General features: G+C 39.3%; 2 protein-coding genes across 4 annotated transcripts; one reads left to right on the top strand and one right to left on the bottom strand.

Moving 5' to 3' along the window:
• The first annotated feature begins 37 nt into the window (after nt 1-37).
• Nucleotides 38-5002, top strand: LOC135338882 (adenosine deaminase-like protein). Of its 3 annotated transcripts, none has more exons than XM_064534973.1 (11): nt 38-183; nt 2569-2726; nt 3218-3278; nt 3334-3421; nt 3544-3628; nt 3677-3803; nt 3998-4078; nt 4139-4277; nt 4335-4435; nt 4497-4689; nt 4833-5002. In XM_064534973.1, the coding sequence occupies exons 1-10, from the start codon at nt 136-138 to the stop codon at nt 4686-4688; spliced, it is 1080 nt and encodes a 359-aa protein (XP_064391043.1). In that variant the 5' UTR covers nt 38-135; the 3' UTR covers nt 4689; nt 4833-5002. The 3 variants fall into 3 exon arrangements, with proteins under 3 accessions (XP_064391043.1, XP_064391042.1, XP_064391041.1); XM_064534972.1 differs by having other exon boundaries at nt 4739-5002; XM_064534971.1 differs by having other exon boundaries at nt 4497-5002.
• Nucleotides 4790-18374, bottom strand: LOC135338881 (phosphatidylinositol phosphatase PTPRQ-like). The gene is made up of 39 exons (XM_064534970.1): nt 18214-18374; nt 18036-18143; nt 17880-17980; nt 17660-17755; nt 16644-16769; nt 16292-16594; nt 15896-16183; nt 15269-15553; nt 14473-14760; nt 14139-14423; nt 13782-14078; nt 13452-13730; nt 13093-13386; nt 12747-13034; nt 12399-12686; nt 11888-12175; nt 11538-11828; nt 11006-11293; nt 10632-10922; nt 10276-10563; nt 9879-10172; nt 9446-9739; nt 8857-9141; nt 8510-8791; nt 8167-8454; nt 7808-8092; nt 7467-7757; nt 7065-7361; nt 6703-6993; nt 6351-6638; nt 6085-6291; nt 5922-6023; nt 5728-5870; nt 5588-5677; nt 5462-5534; nt 5274-5412; nt 5165-5219; nt 5009-5075; nt 4790-4939 (listed from the first exon to the last, which is right to left on the bottom strand). Exons 1-39 carry the CDS (start codon nt 18300-18302, stop codon nt 4899-4901), a joined length of 8673 nt encoding a protein of 2890 aa, XP_064391040.1. The 5' UTR covers nt 18303-18374; the 3' UTR covers nt 4790-4898.
• Between the last annotated feature and the right edge of the window lie 254 nt (nt 18375-18628).

Here is an 18628-nt window from a genome sequence, read left to right as displayed (position 1 = left end):
TCATGAATTAGCCGCCCTTCCATGGAAGGGCGGCTAATTTATGAGACTAATGCAAGTGAAGTGCAACCTAGCTGGGCTTCCAACCTTTACCCTCCCTCACTTGCTTAGCACTGTTCCTCTCCAGCTTGACTAACCATGGCAGAACAATATGTAAAGGATGTATGTAAAAGATTGCCCAAGTTGGTAAGTGAAGGCCGTAATATTAATAGTTGATGTAATTAAACGTATTACAGCGCCAACATAATTTATAAGTTTAAGCGCCACGTCAGCATCAGCATTATTTTTTAGGTCCTAAAAAGCGCCAATTGTTGCTGGAATTTTTTTTTCTGGCGCTTATAAGATTCGAAGGCTGAACGCAATTTTTTGTGGTCTAAAAGATGCGCCACTCAGAAGTGGAATTAATTTTTCTGGTGCTGTAATTACATCAATTACGGTAGTAGTAAATTACAGTGCCACCATACCGTAGTTGGCGTAATTACAGCGCCAGTCTAAATTCGAAATTGTTGGCCATAATTATATCACCATATAAATTCATGTACATATAGTCTCACATAAATAATATAATACGTTATAATTACGGTAAAATAAGGCCTTTAATAGAACTGCTCAAGCGAGAGCATTTTTCTTAAAGTGCGAAAGGCTGCTGTAAGTAATGTGATGCCGCGCCAAAGGCAGTCAGCTTTTCTTTTTGGTCTAAAGCGCCAGCTCAGATTGAATGCATTTTTGGAGTTTTTGTTGTAACAACTATGGTATAATTAACCTAGCCTCGTTCCCAGGCCTTACTTTTTCTTGCTGTTGTCACTGTTCATCCATAAATCATAAGAAAGACAAGTGAGGCAGCAAAGAAAGAAATGGGCGTACAGTTAAGAAAAAGTAAGGCCTGGTTTGGGAAATCGCGTGATCCACAAGGATTTTTATGAACGTGGGCGATATGTAACCCACAATCGTGACGTAAGGTATTCTCCCACGCATTCAGAGTTAATAAGACTGTACTGAGACAACCACCAAGCTGTGCTGCAAGTCAGATCAGAGAACCAGCGTGGCCAGCTCTGGTGGCAGTAGCTACCTGCTATATGACTAAGCTATTCTTGGTCTACAAATGTATACTACTATACACTATAGCATGTAGAAAGACACAAGAAAAGGTGATAGTATGATAGAATCTGAACACACAATTGCAAATGTAATCTAGACTAGTAGATCATCTAGCTAAGCCTAAGGTATAGCTAGCTATAGTGCTTGCAAACTTCCAGTTCCAAGTCCATGTTCAGCTTGCTGCTTTATTAGTCATAGATATCTGCGTGGGCAGTCCAACATCTCTAGCTCAGCATGCCCACGCTCATTTTCACCCTTCTACCACCCTTCTACCACCCTTCTACCACCCTTCTACCCTCACGCGACTTCCCGATACAGGCTCTCCTTTTTCCTAACTCTACGTCTATTTCTTTCTTTATTCCTCCAATTAATACCGTATTTTATCTCATTGAACGATTAATACAGTATTTTATCTTATTTAACGATTGTGATAAAGAACGAAAAAGGAGAGCCTGTGTAGAAGCTATAATTAACCTTCTATCTATGATATTCAGACAAAATCAAGATTGCTGCACTAACTTAATTACTATGCAACTAGAGACTTACGGTCGTTCTAAGCAAAGGTCAAAGGTCAATCAATTGTTGATCTTTAACCTCTATTTAGAATGCATTTTATCACCAGAGGTACGCCAATGACAAAGCTTATGTTTTACATGTGTAAAATTGAGTTTACCCTCACGCCCCTGGGTTTATACACCACCGCTAGCTTCATCCTGTTCATAAATCACAGCAGAAATCAGTTGAGCTATCGCGCCCCAGACAAACTAGCTTGAGAGAAGAGATTCCAGATTTAATTGCAACCTTTGACCTTTGATTCTATTCTTCGAAACCACAAGATATGGAAAATTAGCCTTCTGTAGCTAAGGTATAAATTTTGATATACTGGTTTGCTGCACTGGATAGATAGATCTAGGTATAGCAAGCTTTCCAACAGAAAATAAACGATCAAGAGCAACAGAAACGGTAGCTGTAAGGTCAAGAACCCAGGACAAGGTGATCATTAAAAATTACCCTGTTGACCTTGGCTTACCTCCTCTGTTTTATCACCCTTGCTATAATAATTTAATACTTCTCCAAGAAAAGTAGGCAGAAATCAAGAGGTAATCGTACTTCGAAATAAAGCTCCCTGGACATTTTTCCCATAATTATAGCAACTTAAGTTTTTTCTTGTTTGCATACACTATAGTCTCACAAACGACGTAAATTTGTACTGTACACAAAAATCTTTATAATTATTACTGTGCTTTTCCACCGCCCACTTTAGTTTTTTCTCGCAAACTGTTACATATGCCCTCTCTCTTTTTATACACCCTTACTATAATATACTTCTCCAAGAAAAGTAGGCAGAAATCAAGAGGTGCATGTGTACATTCTTGAGCGTCTAGTCAGATTGGACGGTGCAATCTGCACACGAGGCGTTATCAACGCCTTCTCTAGTCATACATTCCAATATAAATTTTTTTCTTCCTATAGGAGCTGCATGCTCATCTAAATGGCTCCATTAGCAGTTCTACAATGAGGAAGCTGGTTGAGAGGTATCGCCAAACACTTAAGCAATCATCATCAGATTTTAGTGTCACACATGGCTGGACTACAACTATCCACAAAGGAAACAAGAGGACCTTAAAAGAGTATGCAAGTCGTAACATGATTATATTGAGAGTGCATAAGTATTAATAACTACATTATTATAATTATACCATAGTTGATATACATAACATGTAGCTACAGTACCACCATACTGAGCGCCACTTCTGCCTGAACAAAGTTTAAGGTCCCAAAAGCATTCTTATAGCGTTTACAAAAAGCATGTTCGAAAAGTAAAAGTAAGCACCAGTCTGCTCACAGCTGGTGAAATGGTAGGTAGACCACACCCATTTTATCTACTCAATAATAATTATACACCAGCTGTGATGTTTTGTAGACATGTATACGCACCAGAGTTCTGGCCATGTGCTTTCAAGAAGCAAACACTTAAACTATTTAACAGTAGCACATTAGTGCCTGTGGCTTATTTAAGTATCAGCTTGGACAAGGGCAATTTTTTGTTGGTCCTAAAAAATGCGCCTGATATATTTCTTGCTCTGTAACTGTGTCAGCTATGAATGATTGATCTATATAGATGCTTTGCCATGTTCAAGATTATTCACACCGTAGTGTGTGATGAAGAAGCAGTGACAATGGTGAGGTCATCGCTTTGATTGTACATGTATAATAGAATCTGGAATGCTTCCATAGGTGGCTCGTGATGTAGTGTGTGACTTTGCCGCTGATGGAATTATTTATCTTGAACTGCGATCCACACCCAGGTGTAACCCTTCCACAGGTACATGGTGTACATTGTATGTACGTACCGCTTAAATTTTGTAAGGTTATAGTTGCTAAATAGTTATCCAGTTTTGGAAAGAGGTTTCTCCTTTACCAATTGATGATGCTAGTGATTATTAGGAATGACCAAGATCAGTTACATTGAAGCTGTGTGGAAGGGTGTTGAGCAAGCAGTTGCTGAATCTAATTTTTCTATAGATGTGAGGTACAACTTAGTGAGAAATTGAAGATTGTAATTACGTTTCCTTCAAAGGTTGCTGCTATCAATTGACCGGAGTAGAGGTGCCGCTGATGCATTAGATACTGTGGAGTTGGCCAAAGAGTATAGAAAGTCTTCCCCAACAAATGTTGTAGGAATAGACTTCAGTGGAAATCCAGAGGTGCTTTGCTCGTAACGTGAAAAGAATGTGTTCACTTGCTAACTTACTGTTATCACTGTTATTTTTCTACTTACGTTACTAGCTGCGCTCATGCTCGACAAGACCGAAGGAATTTTAGTTTAGACACTCTCAGTTATAATTATTATCTGTGTCCTTCTTGTGATAATTAAAGTGACTGCCTGCCATTTTATCAGGTTGGCAACGTTCGTGAATTGCTACCTGCTCTCAAATATGCCAAAGAATCTGGCCTCAAAGTTTCAATCCATCTGGCTGAGGTCTGTTACGTTTTCCACCTGTAACAATTAAAAAACCAACGCCCTGTTGTATCAATATAGGTACCGGATGTGAACAATGAGACCTCCCTCCTGCTAAGTTTACCACCAGACAGAATTGGGCATGGAACGTTTTTGCTACCATCCAATGGAGGAACTATTGAAAATATGGAATTAGTTACTAACTACAAGATTCCTATTGGTGGGTAGTTTGACAATACTTTAAATAGCATTGACTTTACTCGTGATGCCATTACAGAGTTGTGCTTAACCTCTAATGTGAAATGCCACACTGTACCAAGTTATGACCAACATCAATTTGGATTTTGGATAAATAGAGCTCACCCTATTGTCATCTGTGTGAGTACTGGTTTCATTGCTTATCGTACATGTCATAATTTTTGTTTTTATTTTTTGACAGACTGATGATAAAGGAATTTTCTCCACCACGCTGTCAGAAGAGTATCAAGTCACAGCTCAGACATTTGGTCTGTCCATTAGTGACATACGGGAACTATCAAAGCAAGCTGTCGACTATGTCTTCGATGAAGATTTAAAGACTAAATTGAGAGAGAAACTGGAGTCTGATGGAATAAAATCGAGACCACATTAAGGTTTATTACTCGATCAGCATTGTGTTACGTATCTTTAGCATAATTATAGGTAAAAGGGAAACTGCACATTTCCTATACTAACACTGCATGTGCAACTTAATTTCATACGTATAATTATTATCACAGCAAATTATTTCTTGTAGGTACACACTGTAAACTATGCTAGTTATGATTACTTAGAAAACTAATGTTACTTAAAACACCTGAACTTAAAAGCTGTCCTCTTTTTCTTGGTTTTTGCCCTGATTTTCTGTACAGTAACAATGTTAGTGAGATGTATAGTGAGATGTATAGTATTCATTTTTATCTGAAAGCTTACCTGTTTTAGAATCAGAGGGTGCAGGCACCACTGATTCGGGTGTGCGATAGACTTCATTGTGAATCCACTGCATGTGGATACGTATACATATTTGTAATACTTGCCCAACCGTATTCATGAAAAATTGAACTGCCTGCATGATTAACGCATATGTACCTGGAGGTGTTGCGGCGTATTTCGTTGAAATTCTGGATTAACATTTATCTGTTCCCTAAAATTAATTGGAGTTCATTAACATGTTTTGTGCTCACATTCAAGAACACACCTTTTCTTCTTGAGCTTGTTACGTCTGATCCTCCACGCAGTAAAAGCTACAACCAGAAGTATCACCAAAAAACCCAGTACGCATATTATTATCACATAGTGTGTGTCCTCTTCTGGCGGTAATTGCTTTCCTTGTGTACCTACATGTATGTATATAATATGGCATGAGATTTGTGTAAATGCATGTACCTTTTTCAATTGATGGAATATCAACGGTAATTGTTCTGCTTTCACCAAAGCCAACCGATGTCTTTGCCGTCACCTAATAAATACCGGGATTTCTATTGGCAACACACTATAGCACGTGTTGCTTACATTAAACTCATAAGTTAATCCAGGAGAAAGATTATCAATAATCACTGCCCTTTCTGTTGCGTCAAGTGTGAGGACAAATGGACCACTTGTCTGAAATAAGGTTTGCATGGTATAGACCTGCGGAGAGTATGTGTACAAACCTTTTCTGAGTTAGTTCGAAATCCCTTGTATACAACCTGATATCCAAGAATAATCCCATTAGGCCTCTTTGGCTCATCCCATTCCAGTTTGATAATTGTGCTGTTGTATGTTGTTATGACAACTCCAGATGGTGGGCTAGGAGCTTTAAATTCATCAGATCATAATAGTAAATTGAGACACTATTTGAACTTACGCGTCTCTTTAGTTTTGAATCTAATAGCCTGAGAGAATGGTCCTATACCAGCGATTGTTTTAGCAGCAATATTCACTGTGTAGTTTGTAAAGATGGCAAGTCCTACGATTGACAAAATGCGTCAATTAGAAAAGCAGTTACTATGGTGTAATTGATGAGTAACCTTGTTGAGTCCAGTTTAATTTGTTTGGAGGCACTCTGATTGTTATGGTGCTGTACTTATTCTTGTCTGTTGGATTTGGTTTGATGTGTATTGTGTAACCAGAGATCTCCCCATTCTGTTTTGATGGCTCTGGAGGCGTCCACTTCATAGCTACTGATGTAGAGGTCACTGTTGCAATGTGTACACTTTGTGGGGACCCACTCGGTGCTGCTTAATGCAAAAAAGGTTACAGGATACAGATGCATGTATATATGTAGTTAACGAACCATCTTGTAAGGTTTGTAGCTTAATTGTGTCACTGAATGGGCCGGTTGCAGTAGTGAATGCCGCAATACGAAAAATGTATGTTTTATAAGCACCCAAGCCAGTTATCTCCTTGTCAGCAGAGCTAGCGTTGTAGTTCACTGTTTTATTGTCACTCAAACTTGTGAATTTGATAATGTAGTAACGTATCAATCCATTTTTGTTCACAACTGCTGGACTTGTCCATCTTATTCTAATTGAGCTCGAGTTAACGAATGTCACTTCAACATTCCGTGGAGGAGCAGATGGAGCTGAGCAACAAAAGACATTAGTAGTAATTGTTCTTGCAAAGCAATGTTATGAAAAGTGACTTACCATCTTCTAGTGTTCTGATTGTGATAGGAGTGCTAAAAGGACCCCTTCCTACTGAAGTATTAGCTGCGACATCAAATGTGTACTGGTGGAATGGGTGCAGTGAGGGAACAATCAGATGAAGACTGCTGTGCAATAAGATATTTGAGTTGTTAGTGAACACGTCTTGTATTCGGACTGTGTATGAGGTTATCAGGCCATTTCTTTTTCGATGAGTTGGAGGTTTCCATTCCAGAAATATTGCTGTGGAATTCAGTGAATCACCAGTGAGACCCAGTGGAGCTGATGATGGCACTGTGTGGAGAAACAAAGAAAATATAGATTATGAGGTTAATTACGCTCATACATTTTCTACCCTAACTTACCATCTTCTGGCTGCTGTATTTGATATATAGCACTATGGGGTCCTTTACCCACTTTCGTTGCGGCAGCAACTATGAACTGATAAGTGAAGAAAGGGTGCAGAGATCGTATTGCTTGTGATGTACAATCATCGGTTGTTTTAACCTCAAACATTTGTCCCGTGTCTACTGCTGTTGCAGTAATACGATAGTGATTAATATTTCCGTTTTGTTCATCTGCTGGTGGTGCATCCCAATAAAGTTCAAGTGAAGTAGAATCCAGAACTGTGGCATTTACTTGTTGTGGTGACCCAGTGGGAACTACGTACATGTATGAGCATGGGTAATTACAATCATGTAACTGCTTTAATAAGTGCACAAATTTGATATCAAGGTTTTGCTACAATTTTGCTCTTGGCAACTCACTACTTTCAAGTGTTGTGGCAATTAGTGGCGTTGTCAACGGTCCAGTTGAAACTGTTACTGCATAAATCGAAAAACGGTACGTATAGTAGGGATGCAAATCACCAACCACATGCGTTAAGTGTACACTGGTTTTAAGAGAGAAGTTCATCCCAGTATTTGTTTCTTGTATTTCAATGACATAGTTTCTGATAACTCCATTTGTAAGTTCTTTTTGAGGAGGCAACCATGAAAGTTTGACGCTTTTTGATGTAATATCTGTCACAGCAAGTGATTCTGGGGCTGCAGCGGGTGCTGTAAGAAAAGATAGATAGTTTACATCATTCATTGTTCTGCATGCTTACCGTCCTCTAGTGTTGTAACAGTCACTGGCAATGTGAATGGCCCTTTTCCTACACTGTTGACCGCAGACACAAACACAGAGTATGTGGTGTATGGTGAAAGGTTAAATATGTCCACATTTGTAACATTGGATATTATTTTCCTTCTTTCTGTGGGGCTCATTATTTGAATCACGTATGATGTGATGATACCATTTTGCTTTATTCCTTCTGGTGGCTCCCAGTTCACCTGGATACTTTTTGATGAACAAATCTTCGAGTTTACATTTAATGGTGACCCTGTGGGATCTGAAATACGGGTATTATCGTTGCTGCAGTTCATATTGCTTGTATTATGTACATGTATGTAAAGGTGTACTTACAGTCTTCCAAGGTGGTTACAGTGACAGGGTCTGAGTAAGGGCCAACCTCAACTGTAAAAGCAGCGATTTGCAAGGTGTAATTGTAGAAAGAATGCAACACTTCGAATATTTGAGGTGGGGACTTTGCCGTTATATGCAAGTGCTTTCCTGTATTTTCTTCGGTCAATGTCAAATAGTAGCTTCTGATGATGCCGTTAATGGCATAGGCAGGAGGACTTTTCCAGTAAAATGAGATTGATGATGATGTTGTAGCCATAACAGTAACATCAGTAGGTGTAAGACTTGGAGCTATTATTACAAAACACATGCACACACTTGTCTAAATTTATGAGATTGGGCTCACCTGCTTCTGGCAATTGTATGATAATTGGCTTTGACCAAGGTCCTGGTGCTATAGTTACTGCTGATAGTGTGCACTTGTAGTGATAAAATGGGTGAAGGGGCTGTACAGTGTTAGTTAATTCTAATGAAACCAGTTTCATTTCGCTGTGCGTTTCCACCTCGGTTACATTTATTATGTATTTCCTTATTATCCCATTTATATGAGCTGGTGGAGCCCATGACAGTTGGAAAGTAATTGAATTCAATGCCTCTATGTTAATATCTGCTGGTGGGCTTGTTGGAGCTACATACAACAGGGAATAGGTGATATAATTATAACACGATAGTTACATACTGGTATTCACATACCATCTTCTTCTGTTTTGACTGTAACTCGTGTGGGTGGTCCAGTGCTTACAGTGACGGCATGAATGCTACACTCGTAGACGGTGTATGCTTGAAGTCCAGAGATGTTAGTTGAGCGCATATCTGCTGAGAGAACAAAAGTTTCGTTTCCACCAGTAAAACTTACAATCACAAGGTAAGCTCGAATGAGACCATTTCGTTCATCAACAGGAGGAGGAAGCCAGCTTATAGATATTGTTCTTGAACCAAGAGCACCAGCCGTAACATTTGTTGGTCCACTCAAAGGGGCTGTACGTATAATTATAATAAGTATTCTATTGCTATAGAGATAATTGAAACTCAGATTTTGTGACAAGTATAATTATACTGTGACCGCGAACTGGGATATAACCCGTCCAATCTATAGGTTACAAATACACTCTAGTGGGCCATAACAGCAATTACACTTTATACCTAGATCTATAAGGAACCTTGGGAACAAAGGAACAGTATATGACTAAAATTATAAGAATTCTTTATTTAAATATAATAAAAATACCAAAACCAAATTTTAAAGAATGGTGCGTGAGCGTTATGACAATACCGGACTCACCATCCTCTTTAGTGCGTATTGGTAGAATGCTGGTATGTGGACCTTCTCCTACAGTGTATGCTACTACTGTGCAGTGGTATGTGTAATCAGGGTGAAGAGGACCAACAGTTATTTCCGTGGGGTATGGTCCCGTTATGAATTGTAATCTTTTCCCAGTGATATCCTCTGTGATGTTAATCTTGTATTGCCTCAAAATTCCATTTAATTTCTCCTCTGGTGGTTGATCCCAGTCCAAGAAAATATAGGTGGAGTTGATTGAGTATCCAGTTAGATTAGTTGGGTGGCTGTCAGGAGCTGAAAAATTAAGGTGATAATTGTGGTGATGTGTTCGTAATGAACAATGCCACGAATTCTGTAAGACAGAGATTTTTTTTCCATATTGAAACTTACTGGTTTAACCACTAAATCAAAATTTAATATGATATCCCCTCACCATCTTCTTGTGTTAGGGCAGTCAGTATAGGGCTGTATGGGCCTCCTCCTGGTAGTGTTGTTGCTGCGATTACTATCATATACACAGTGTGAGCTTCTAATTGGGTGATAGATACCGTCCTCGATTCAGTGGTGAGAGTAGTCCAGTTTGAATTGGTCTCAATTTTCTGAACCTTAATTTTGTACCCAGTGATTACCCCATTCTGCTCATGAGTGAGTGGTGGGTTCCATTGTAGATCTATCATGGTCGTAGTAACATTAGTTACTTCAATGTTTTGTGGGTACCCAGTCGGAACTACAGGAAAGAACAACAACAGTTTTAAACATCTCGCCAACAATTCCTTTTACACCAATGGTCAGGCCCGTGTTTTTCTTCTATTGTACACTTAGCCACTTACCATCTTCAGGAGTTTTTACACTCACTGTGTAACTTTTAGGGCCTGCAGCAACCGTCACTGCTGCTACAGACCATTCATATGTGTAGTCAGCGTGAAGTGAGGATATTCTTATATAGGTAGATGAAGTGATGTGGTAGAATATCATGCCTGTCTCAACTTCAAGGATCTCAGTATGATATTCCCTTATAATTCCATTGTGGTAGGTTGGTTTTGGAGGACTCCAAGAAAGATAAATGGTTTTTGAATCACTCGCATTACTGGAGAGGAGTGTTGGAGCTGATGCTGGTGCTGCGCGTGTATTGTCAACATCATAGTATTATCATATACACACCACACACATTGTACACACAGCTCACCATCTTCTAGTGTTGTAAATGACAAAGAAGTTCCAAATGGACCCATTCCAGCACTAGTTGAAGCAGACACAAAAGTAAAGTAGGTTGTAAAGGGACTTAGACTAGAAATCTCAATGTAAGCAGAAGTAGTAACAATCTGAGCTATTGTTTCCAGTTCAGCATCAGTCAAGTTAATATCGTAACGGTTTATCACTCCATTCCTCTCTGAATATTGAGGAGGATCCCAAGTGAGAATAACTGACTCAGAACTGATGTTTCCAACTGACACATTTTTTGGATATCCATCTGGAGCTATACAAAAAACGTATATGTTGCAAATACAACTATTGCAAATCAATAATTATGTGAAGCTATAAACAGAGTATCACACATACCATCTTCCAGCGTTCTGGCAGTGACCGCCTCTGTATATGGCCCCTCCGCAACAGTTACTGCAGACACAGTGCACTCGTAAGAGTAAAATGCATGGAGTGATTGAACTATGATGGACGCTGTCTGTGAGACAAGTTTGTACATGTCACCAGTTTCCACTTCTGTGATGTTGACTACATATTCAGTAATTATGCCATTGTGTGATTCATACGGTGGTGCAGTCCAAGTGAGCAGAAATTCTGTAGATTTGATATCTGAAATTGTCATATTCACTGGAGCTGATGATGGTGCTGCAAATAATAATTATTAGATTATTAGATAGCATTTTGAATTGCACAACACGCATGTATGGGTCTGTGGTAATCAATGGACGATCTAGTTGAAGTCCTATAGACTGCACATTACCGTAATGTTAGCCTCGCCATGAGTTGCAATTGGCACTATGGCGATAAAGCAACTGAAATGCAAATTTGTGCTGCTACAATTGTAGATCTACAAGATTACGATTATAATAAATTCTGCAAGCTGTTATACCTGTCTGATCAGTTGTGACAATAAGTCCTCTGCTTCTTGGACCAGCGCCAACCAGAGTGTAAGATGTCACAGTGACTTCATAAGTAGTGTGTGCTTTCAAGCTTTCCACTATCACGTTTGGACTGTGCACAATAATTGTGAATATTTTCCCTGATTTTGTTTCTTCGATTGTGGCATTATATCCCATAATTACTCCATTCTGATGTTCAAGAGGCGGAGGGTCCCACGACAACTCGACTGATTTATAAGATACTGCAACTACTGTGACGTTCCCAGCTGGTGCTGTCGGAACTATACAGATAAATATACGATTTTAGACCCAATAGTTATGATCTACTGATTAAACTCACCATCTTCCTCCGTTTGAATTGTGATTTCAGTGGAGAATGGCCCAGGGCCAATGGTCGCAGCAGCTACATTGATTGCATAGCTGTAGTATGGATGGAGAGAGGCTATGTTAATCTCTGCAGTGGAGGTTGTGTGATTCCTCAAAGCTCCTGTTTTCAATTCAGTGACAGACACAATGTAATATCGTATTGCTCCATTTTGTAACTCAGATAATGGTGGACCCCACATTACGTGTATACTTTCTGATCCAGTTGAGTATCCAGATATGTTCAATGGTGGTCCTGTTGGCTCTAGATACAATTATATTAACAGAATGAGTACATTCAATATCAGTCGTACATAATTATGCAGATATTGAATAATGTTCGCGGTTTTCGCTTATATTAAGCATGTACCGCGAAGATTTATACCTACGGATTTAATATCGCATGTATGCATGCTGCAAAAAGGCTGCTATTCCGCAAAAATTAACTGTCTTTCCGCAAAAGTTTATACCCCCTATAAGGTACTTACTTGCTTCTTCAAGGGTCACTGTTATTGTGTCGCTGTAAGGCCCAAGTCCAATTGTGTACGCAGCAACTGAACAGATGTAGGTGTAATCTGGATGTAGTCCACTGATCATAGTAATCGTCGTGTTTGCCGAAACTACAACATACTCTTCACCAGTTTTAGTTTCAACTACACTCATTGAATAGTATCTTAGCAAACCATTGGTGCTCTCGAATGAAGGTGGAGATACTGATAATCTAATTGAATGAGATGTAACTGATGCGGTCAAAATAGTAGGAGAAACACTTGGGGCTGCATAAGTTAACGATGATTAATCTCATTTTAGTGTGTGTGTTTTTATTGTTAACCTACCCTCCTCATCAGTCTGTATTGTCAAAGTGTCCGAGTAAGGACCACTTCCGATTGTATGGGCAGCAACAGCACAGTCATATAGATAGTAAGGGTGGAGAGAGCCAATGTATACCAGAGAGTCCACAGCAAAGAAAGTCCATGATTTTCCTGTGTACCTTTCTGTCACTTCAGCTACATAATACTTGATTACGCCATTTACATCCAGAGGAGGTGGAGGTGACCAAGAAAACTGTATTACTGTTGAGGAGTGAAAAACACCGTGGACAGACTGGGGAGGTGCGGAAGGGACTGCAAAAATTTAGGTATAGTTATATGTAATGGTTCAGGTTAGTGATTGTGTTCTTACTAGCTTCAAACGTTGTAAAATTAAGACGTTCCGAAAATGGACCCAATCCAGCACTAGTAGCAGCAGTAATCGTAAAGGAATATCTAACAAACTCTTCAAGGGTTTTGAAGGTATACTTTGTGCCGGTAACTGTAATGATAGCCCCACTGACATTAAAGTCCTCGTCTGTAAGCACAATCCTATAATGTGTTATGATTCCATTTCTATTTTCCGGGTCTGGAGGAAGCCAAGACACTACAGTGTTAGTGGAGCTAACGACAGAAACAGCAATGTTTTGAGGTGGAGCGCCAGGATCTATTATAATTATGAAGGTAAATATTAGTTTATACATGCACTGAAATAATTATCAATAAACTTACTCGACTCAGCAGATTGTATTGTTGTTGACGCAGAAGGCCCATCACCAATTCTTGTTGAAGCGTATATAATAACTGTATAGAAAGTGAATGGTATTAATCCTGTTATTTCAAGCTGAGTAGAGTCAACAACCACTTGTGTTACGTTCGTGTCTGTCTCATTGTGAGTCACAGTGTATGAAATAATTGGCCCATTTGGAATGGTTGGTTCCTTCCAGCTTAGAGAAATGGTATCGGATATGTTGGAAAAAGCTGCAAGTTGATTGGGTGCATCTTCTGGAGCTGCATTTAAGTACAATCATATAAAATACAAATAGGTACGTTCCAACTTACTTGACTCGTCAGTCCTGGCAGAAACAGATTGACTAACGTTACTTTCTCCTGCTGAAGTATTGCACGAAACGAAACAGTTGTACACAGTGTATGGTCTGAGGCCAGGAAACAGGCTGGAATGATTGATCCTTGCTCCAACAGTAATGACTTTCATGTCATAACCAAGAGTTGGCAGACAGTATATATTGTAGACGGTCAAAATTCCATTGGGCTCAAGAGGTGGTTGCCAAGTAATTGCCAACTGATATGGATTTCCGATGACAGTAGTTGCACTTGGATGAACAGGCTCAGACGGTACTGCACGCAAAAGGCCAAATAAATTAGAATATGCACAACCACACATTCAACATCGCTTACCATCTTCAGGCATTTCAATTTCCCTTGCAACACTGTATGGACCTGCTCCTACTTCAGTTATAGCAGCTATGAATACCCTATAGGTTGTATATGGGTAAAGCGATCTTTGCTGTAAAGTTGTATTGGTTGTGTGCACTTGAATGTGTCCAATACTATCTGTAATGTTCACTGTGAATCCGATGATTGGACCATTTCTATTCTCAAGCAGTGGTGGGTCCCAACTTATGAGCAAGGTACGAGGACCTTGTGGTGTCAAATCAATGTTCCTTGGTGGTGCACTGGGGGCTGAAACGTTACATGATAAGACCTTTCATGCATATAGATGTTTTCTTACTTGAGATAGGAGTTGAAACTATTACTGTTCTGGAATAAACGCCCTCAGCAACAGTAATTGCAGCAACTTTACATACGTAGCTATAATCTGGATGGAGTGATTGTATAGTTGTTGTGAGTCGAGTTGTGGAGTCTTCGAGTATTGAGCCAGACTCTCTCTCCAAAACACTGACTTTGTACCTTCGAATAATACCATTCCAGTGTTGTTTTGGGGGAGGAGACCATTCGAGAGAGATTGTTGTCGGATTAACTGCAATACCACTGACAAACTGAGGTGCAGCTGTTGGAGCTGTATAAGTCGAGAGTCGATAACTATATTATACTGTTAAACTGTTAATTACCTACTAATGTAAACATAGCAATCATTTATGAGGTGTAACGTAATACCTCGATTTATAATTATGCGACACCCTGGAGCTTCAGCAATTTTCTGACCTCTAAAAATAGCGACAGCTGCGTTGACAATTATTTTTTATAATGTCGCATTCGTAAATGTAGCTACTCCCCAGCCTCGATTGTAGCCCACTGGAAAATCAGTGTTTATAAGCGGCCTGAAATCGAGACAAGTAGACTCTGTAGAGCTAGTTACCTCTATAATTAGATGCTACCCTATAAATATGCGACACCAGGACTTCAATATAATTTTTCAACCTCCAAAAGAAGCGACCTCTGGTTTCGTAAAAAGTGTCGCTTTAAATCAAGGTATTACGGTATGTTACAAATTCTACGTTACCGTTAACAGATCGCTGCTTAATTTAAGTTGCTGTACTTATTATTACTGTAATTATTATTATTACCTGTTTCTTGGAGTCTGATAACATTTGGCATACTGTATGGTCCAGCAGCAACTGTTACAGCTGAGATATTGAAGTGGTATGTGTAAAATGGATGTTTCCCTACAATAACAGCTCTTGTTCCAGTGTACTCTTTCTCGTAGTGGGTCATTGTTTCGTTCTCAATGAGATTAAGTTTATATCGACGAATAATACCATTGCGATAGGTAGAGTCAGGTGGAACCCATGTGACTGTTATAGATGTAGTAGTAGCGGTGGCTTGAATATTCCCCGGGGGCGCACTTGGTGCTATACATTTAGGAATAGGAACTAAGTGCATCGCTGGGACTCTATATGCATGATATCCATGCAATTTTTGAACCCAAAATAATTGTAAATAGTATACATAAATCTATCTGGTATAAACTGCAAATTTGAAGGTTTGTGGAAGTAAATTACGGTATAGCGCGAAATTTTTGAGGAACTTAATTTATGTAGAAATGAATAAATCGCGACTTGTCAATGACATTGTATCTGCCACTAGCTGTGCTCGGTGAAAATTTTTCGTAGAATTGCTAACCCTCGAAAACAGTGAAAATTAAACCCCCAAAAGTTTCGCGCTATTCAGTATACAATTTCTTAGTAACTCACCACTCTCATCAGTTCTAATGTTGATGTACTGAGTGTATGGCCCTCTTGCAATGGTTACCGCGGCCACTCTACACTTGTAAACATAGTAGGGATGAAGAGAGACTATCGTTTTGCCAGTGGAGGATGAAGTAGTTTGAAACTGTCGCCCAGTCTCCACCTCCATTATGTCAATCTCATAGCAATTCAGTCGGCCATTTATATCTATAGGGGACACAGACCTCCAAGAAAGGGAGAGTGCATTCGAACCATGACTGCTGCCAGACAGTGAGCCAGGAGGTGATGCTGGTGCTGTGTACGTGTATAATAATATACTGACATGAGACCATCTAAAATAATGTGTATAGTATTGACACAATGCCAAATACTCATTTATACAATACGATTGTATGCACACACCTGCTTCCATTGTTGTCAATGAGATAGATACGAGAGATGACTCGAAGGTAAAAACACTCACTGACTTGATTTGTACTTCATAGGTATTGAATTCTTCTAGTCCAGAGAATGCATACGATAGACGGTTTGCAGCAACATTTTTAGTCACATCTCGTTGTCCAAACTTTTGCTCTCTCAAAACCAGCTTGTACCCAGATATTCCGTTATTTGTTTGCATAACTGGAGCTTGCCAATTCACTGTAGCCGATGTACTGCTTAAGGATGACACTCGGAAATTCCGGGGTGATAAAGGGTTTGGTGGAACTGTACATTCACTGTAGATAAAATTTACATGCCAATTAATTGGGCGAACCTGTACATGGGCGAGCACTGGAGGTCCCAAAGAGGCAGTTGCATCGATATCCTCCATTGGTATTTTGGCATATTGAGTATTGTATAGTTCCACAGTTGTTCTGTCCATTTGTACACTCATTGATATCTGTATACGTACAGCATTGTATCAGTGAGGTGTCTGTAATTATTACAATGTCAACTGTAACTTACATTCTGTGGAACAATAATTATTATAGGCTTATAATTATAGTTCGTTCACAGCTACTTCCCAAACAATAAAACATACATTCGATCGTTAAACAAATTCAATTAAGCTCATGCAGAAACAATATTTTATCAAAAATACTGGGTTTCTTGGCTACTGACTGTTGGACCCGGTTCTTATCACACATATCAGGGCTTCTTTTAGGAGGGAGCTCTGTGTTCACCCTTAGGCTCTTATACACTGATCTGAGATTGTCTAAAAATGTCATGGGGGGCATGCGCCTATAGCCTTAACTTCAGGCCTTTAAATCAAGCTAGAATGTCATGTGTTAATGCACAGATATGTGGCTGTCTTTCCACTAGTAAGGTACATTGTGAAATGAATTCCGGTAAATTAGTTTACTCATTAATTAGAGTGAACAATTAAACAGTATTGTTCACTTAAAGAACTTACTGGCTGCCTTTCCACTAGTAAGGCTTTCAGGTACATTGTGAAATGAATTCCGGTAAATTAGTTTTAACAAGCAGTATTGTTCCACTTAAGGAACTTAATTACTACAGGCAGTGCTGTTCTCAGCACCTGATAATGGCAACGATTGTGTTCACAAAATAATATTCACAAGCCATCTTTTAGTATCAGGCACCGTTATAACAGTGTGGTGGGTATATGAAGGAACTCCACAACATACGTATAGTAGGAGGGTTATTTTTATGAATTTTGCATAGGATAGCTGTTTTGTTTTTTATTGAACACGGTGAAATCCACGAAATCCACAAAAATATTGGCCCTCAAAAATTATTAGCTACGATATAATTATGGTGTTTACATACCTTGTGAGCAACTCCTTCCTATCCAACCTCGAGCACACGAGCAGGTATATGGAGAAATACAGGTGCCACCATTGTAGCAGCCAGAGCTGCACACAGCTACATGAAGTGTAATTAATGGTAATCAAACGAGTCCTATTCAGTTAGTATAATTAAAAAATTTGTTGGTTATGAACATTTCTAGGATTTGGCACAGAGAATCTTCTATACGGTATGAACTTACGCATGCACCGCCCCCGAACATCTCTGTAACCAGAACAGCACTTTCTTTGACTCATATACACAGTATAGTAAGTCTCTCGGCTATTTCGTCTAGTATGCGCCCTGAAAAAACATATTAGATATAGTGCCAGTACATCAACACAGTTATAGTCCATACCTTTGACATCTACCCCAACCCCACCACCCACAGTTATACTGTGTACTATAGTGCCCCTGACTGTAGGTGACAGAGCGCCTCCGGGTAGAGGTCCGTCCATAGCACACTCTGTATATAGAATATAAACGTAACTTGTAGATACTCAGTATACAATATTTAATATTTCTTATAAACTCACCCTGTCTGGCAAGCAACATAAGGCAGTACACACACCAGTATAGCTGCAAAGAGGAGCTTCAATCTCATAGTTGCTATTATACTCTGCATGTGCAAACTGACTGACTGTAGGGCTAGCCTGTCATAACTGCACAATGTGCATGATCTACAGATCTGTATATTGTTTACAATTATACCATGTATGGAATACCTGTACAACACTACATAATCTTAGTCATATCAGTCCACAATAATAACTAAATGTAGCTATATAGATCTATGACCAGATTGATAATTATATTTCTCACATTCTGTAATTTCCGCCTTTTATAAATACCAGGTAGTCTATAGTTATGTGCATATAATTATAATTATATGTACGCTTTATAATCTCATGTTCGCTGGCATCTTTGAATCTGGAGATTCCTAGCACAACA

Source organism: Halichondria panicea, chromosome 7 (assembly GCF_963675165.1).
Source record: "Halichondria panicea chromosome 7, odHalPani1.1, whole genome shotgun sequence".
Taxonomy (NCBI): domain Eukaryota; kingdom Metazoa; phylum Porifera; class Demospongiae; order Suberitida; family Halichondriidae; genus Halichondria; species Halichondria panicea.
Note: the sequence above shows the minus strand (reverse complement) of the source record. Positions and strands in the feature narration are given on the sequence as shown.

Excerpts from the sequence above, each read along its gene's own strand:
- LOC135338881 (XM_064534970.1), bottom strand. The coding sequence starts at position 18,302 with ATGCAGAGTATAATAGCAACTATGAGATTGAAGCTCCTCTTTGCAGCT. Across the intron at positions 17,756-17,879 it reads TGTTCGGGGGCGGTGCATGC|CTGTGTGCAGCTCTGGCTGC; the intron begins GTAAGTTCATAC and ends CACTTCATGTAG. Across the intron at positions 14,079-14,138 it reads AATTGAAATGCCTGAAGATG|TACCGTCTGAGCCTGTTCAT; the intron begins GTAAGCGATGTT and ends TTTTGCGTGCAG.
- LOC135338882 (XM_064534973.1), top strand. The coding sequence starts at position 136 with ATGGCAGAACAATATGTAAAGGATGTATGTAAAAGATTGCCCAAGTTG. Across the intron at positions 3,804-3,997 it reads ACTTCAGTGGAAATCCAGAG|GTTGGCAACGTTCGTGAATT; the intron begins GTGCTTTGCTCG and ends CCATTTTATCAG. Across the intron at positions 4,436-4,496 it reads CTCACCCTATTGTCATCTGT|ACTGATGATAAAGGAATTTT; the intron begins GTGAGTACTGGT and ends ATTTTTTGACAG.